Here is a 2,424-nt window from a genome sequence, read left to right on the forward strand (position 1 = left end):
CTCGCCCTTCCTTTAATCTGAGCGCTCCCTTGAGTTCACAGGAATTAAAGGCGGCCCGCCTGAAACCCAGCATAATACTCTATTTAAAGAGAAGATCCACCAGCCTTAGGAATGTGTCCGAAAGCCCTGGCTCAGCCTCCTCGGGTGCAGTGCGATCCTGAGTGGCGGGCGGTCGGACCCGCGTCCGGTCCCGGAGCCTCCATTCCTGCCTCTGACGGGGGCAAGTCCCTGACTCTCCGAACCTTCCTCTCATCCCCTGCAAAATGGATTGCATGAGGACTAAGCGACGTGATCTATTAAAGTCCCTGGTGTAGGGTGACTACTCAAAAGGTGATAATGATACCCAGAGAGGGACAGTGACTTGCCTGGAGATGCACAGCACTTCCTCATAACCAGTCATTAATGCCTTTGTTGATTTACCAGGTGCCGCTCTGCATCCAGTGCTACCCTGGGGACCTCTGATGGACACTGCTATGGACGCCAACCTGGGTGTCTTTGGCCGCCGGCCCCGCACTGAACTCGAAGATGAGGACTACTACCCACAGGGTAGCTGGGACACGGTCTTCCTGGTGGCCCTGCTGCTCCTGGGGCTGCCAGCCAACGCACTCATGGCGTGGCTGGCTGGCTCGCAGGCCCGGCAGGGAGCGGGCACACGGCTGGCCCTGCTCCTGCTCAGCCTGGCCCTCTCTGACTTTCTGTTCCTGGCGGCAGCGGTTTTCCAGATCCTGGAGATCCAGCACGGAGGGCACTGGCCGCTGGGGACGGCGGCCTGCCGCTTCTACTACTTCCTGTGGGGCGTGTCCTATTCCTCTGGCCTTTTCCTGCTGACAGCCCTCAGCCTGGACCGATGCCTGCTGGCGCTCTGCCCACGCTGGTACCCCGGGCGCCGCCCGGTCCGCCTGCCCCTCTGGGTCTGCGCCGGGGTCTGGGTGCTGGCCACACTCTTCAGTGTGCCCTGGCTGATTTTCCCCGAGGCCGTCATCTGGTGGTATGACCTGGTCATCTGCCTGGACTTCTGGGACAGCGAGGAGCTACCGCTGCGCATGCTGGAGATCCTGGGGGGCTTCCTGCCGTTCCTCCTGCTGCTCGTCTGCCACGTGCTTACCCAGGCTGCCGCCTGCAAGACCTGCTGCCGCCGCCAGCCGAGACCCCCAGCCTGCCGAGGCTTTGCCCGTGTGGCCAAGACCATTTTGTCAGCCTATGTGGTCCTGCGGCTGCCCTACCAGCTGGCACAGCTGCTGTACCTTGCCTTCCTGTGGGACATCTACCCTGGTTACCTCCTCTGGGAGGTGCTGGTATACTCTGACTACTTGATCCTTCTCAACAGCTGCCTCAGCCCCTTTCTCTGCCTCCTGGCCAGCGCCGACCTCCGGGACCTGCTGCGCACTGTGCTCTCCTCCTTTGCGGCTGCGCTCTGCGAGGAACGGCCAGGCAGCTTCATGCCGGCCGAGCCCCAGACCCAGGTGGACTCAGGGGGGCAGGCTATGCCAGAGTCAGCTACTGAGGCCCAGCCGCAGGCGAACCCCGCGGCCCAGCCACGGTCGGATTCGGTGGCACAGCCACAGGTGAACCCCATGGCGCAGCCACAGTTGGATTCTGTGGCTCAGCCAGAAGCAAACCCCACGGCCCAGCCACAGCTGGATTCTGTGGCCCAGCCACAGGAGAACCCCACGGCCCAGGCACAGCTGGATTCTGTGGCCCAGCCACAGGCGAACCCCACGGCCCAGGCACAGTTGGATTCTGTGGCCCAGCCACAGGTGAACCCCACGGCCCAGGCACAGTTGGATTCTGTGGCCCAGCCACAGGCAGACCATGAGGCCCTGCCCGCTTTGGACTCTGTGGCCCAGTCACAGGCGAGTCTGGAGGCCCAGACCCCTGGACCTGCTGCCAACCCAGCCCCCAACCCTTGCGATGAAGCCTCCTTTGCCCCATCCGAGGATCCCACCCCAGAGGCCCCCGGGAATCCGGCCACACCTGCTGCCTCTGTGGGAGAAAGCCCCAGCCGTGCCCCGCCGGAGGAGGCTCCTGGTGCAGACCCCACGTGAGGGTCCAGGGAAGCCCGGGCCCGCCAGGGCAGCCAGAGGAAGACGGAGGAACCGGCTAGTCAGAGAAGGGGCGTCATGGAGGAAGTCGCCACGGAAAACCCCACCAGCCCCTTGGGCCTGCAGGAGGACTTGGGGGAAGTGAGAACGGAGTGGCCAAAAGTCCCTGACAGCTTGCTGTGAGCATCGTGTCCCTGTCCAGGTCCCACCAAGCTCTTTCATCTCTGTCATGCTTCCCCCTCGACACACAAAGGGGCCCGACAGCCCCTGAATGGTCATAGCTGATGGTGTCCTCTGGGCTCTGCCCTCCAACAGCCCCAGACCCCATGGCAGTTTAGCTGCTGTGGTGCAGGAGGCCAAAAGGGGCACTTCCCTGGGCTTG

General features: G+C 63.3%; 1 protein-coding gene across 1 annotated transcript; it reads left to right on the forward strand.

Moving 5' to 3' along the window:
- The first annotated feature begins 455 nt into the window (after positions 1–455).
- Positions 456–2,045, forward strand: GPR152 (G protein-coupled receptor 152). Its single transcript, XM_054570541.1, has 2 exons — positions 456–1,721; positions 1,866–2,045. The coding sequence occupies exons 1-2, from the start codon at positions 462–464 to the stop codon at positions 2,043–2,045; spliced, it is 1,440 nt and encodes a 479-aa protein (XP_054426516.1). The 5' UTR covers positions 456–461.
- The last annotated feature ends 379 nt before the right edge of the window (positions 2,046–2,424 follow it).

This window comes from Pteronotus mesoamericanus, unplaced genomic scaffold (assembly GCF_021234165.1).
Source record: "Pteronotus mesoamericanus isolate MK-2021 breed Mesoamerican mustached bat unplaced genomic scaffold, CSHL_Meso_final contig_214, whole genome shotgun sequence".
NCBI classification, from domain to species: domain Eukaryota; kingdom Metazoa; phylum Chordata; class Mammalia; order Chiroptera; family Mormoopidae; genus Pteronotus; species Pteronotus mesoamericanus.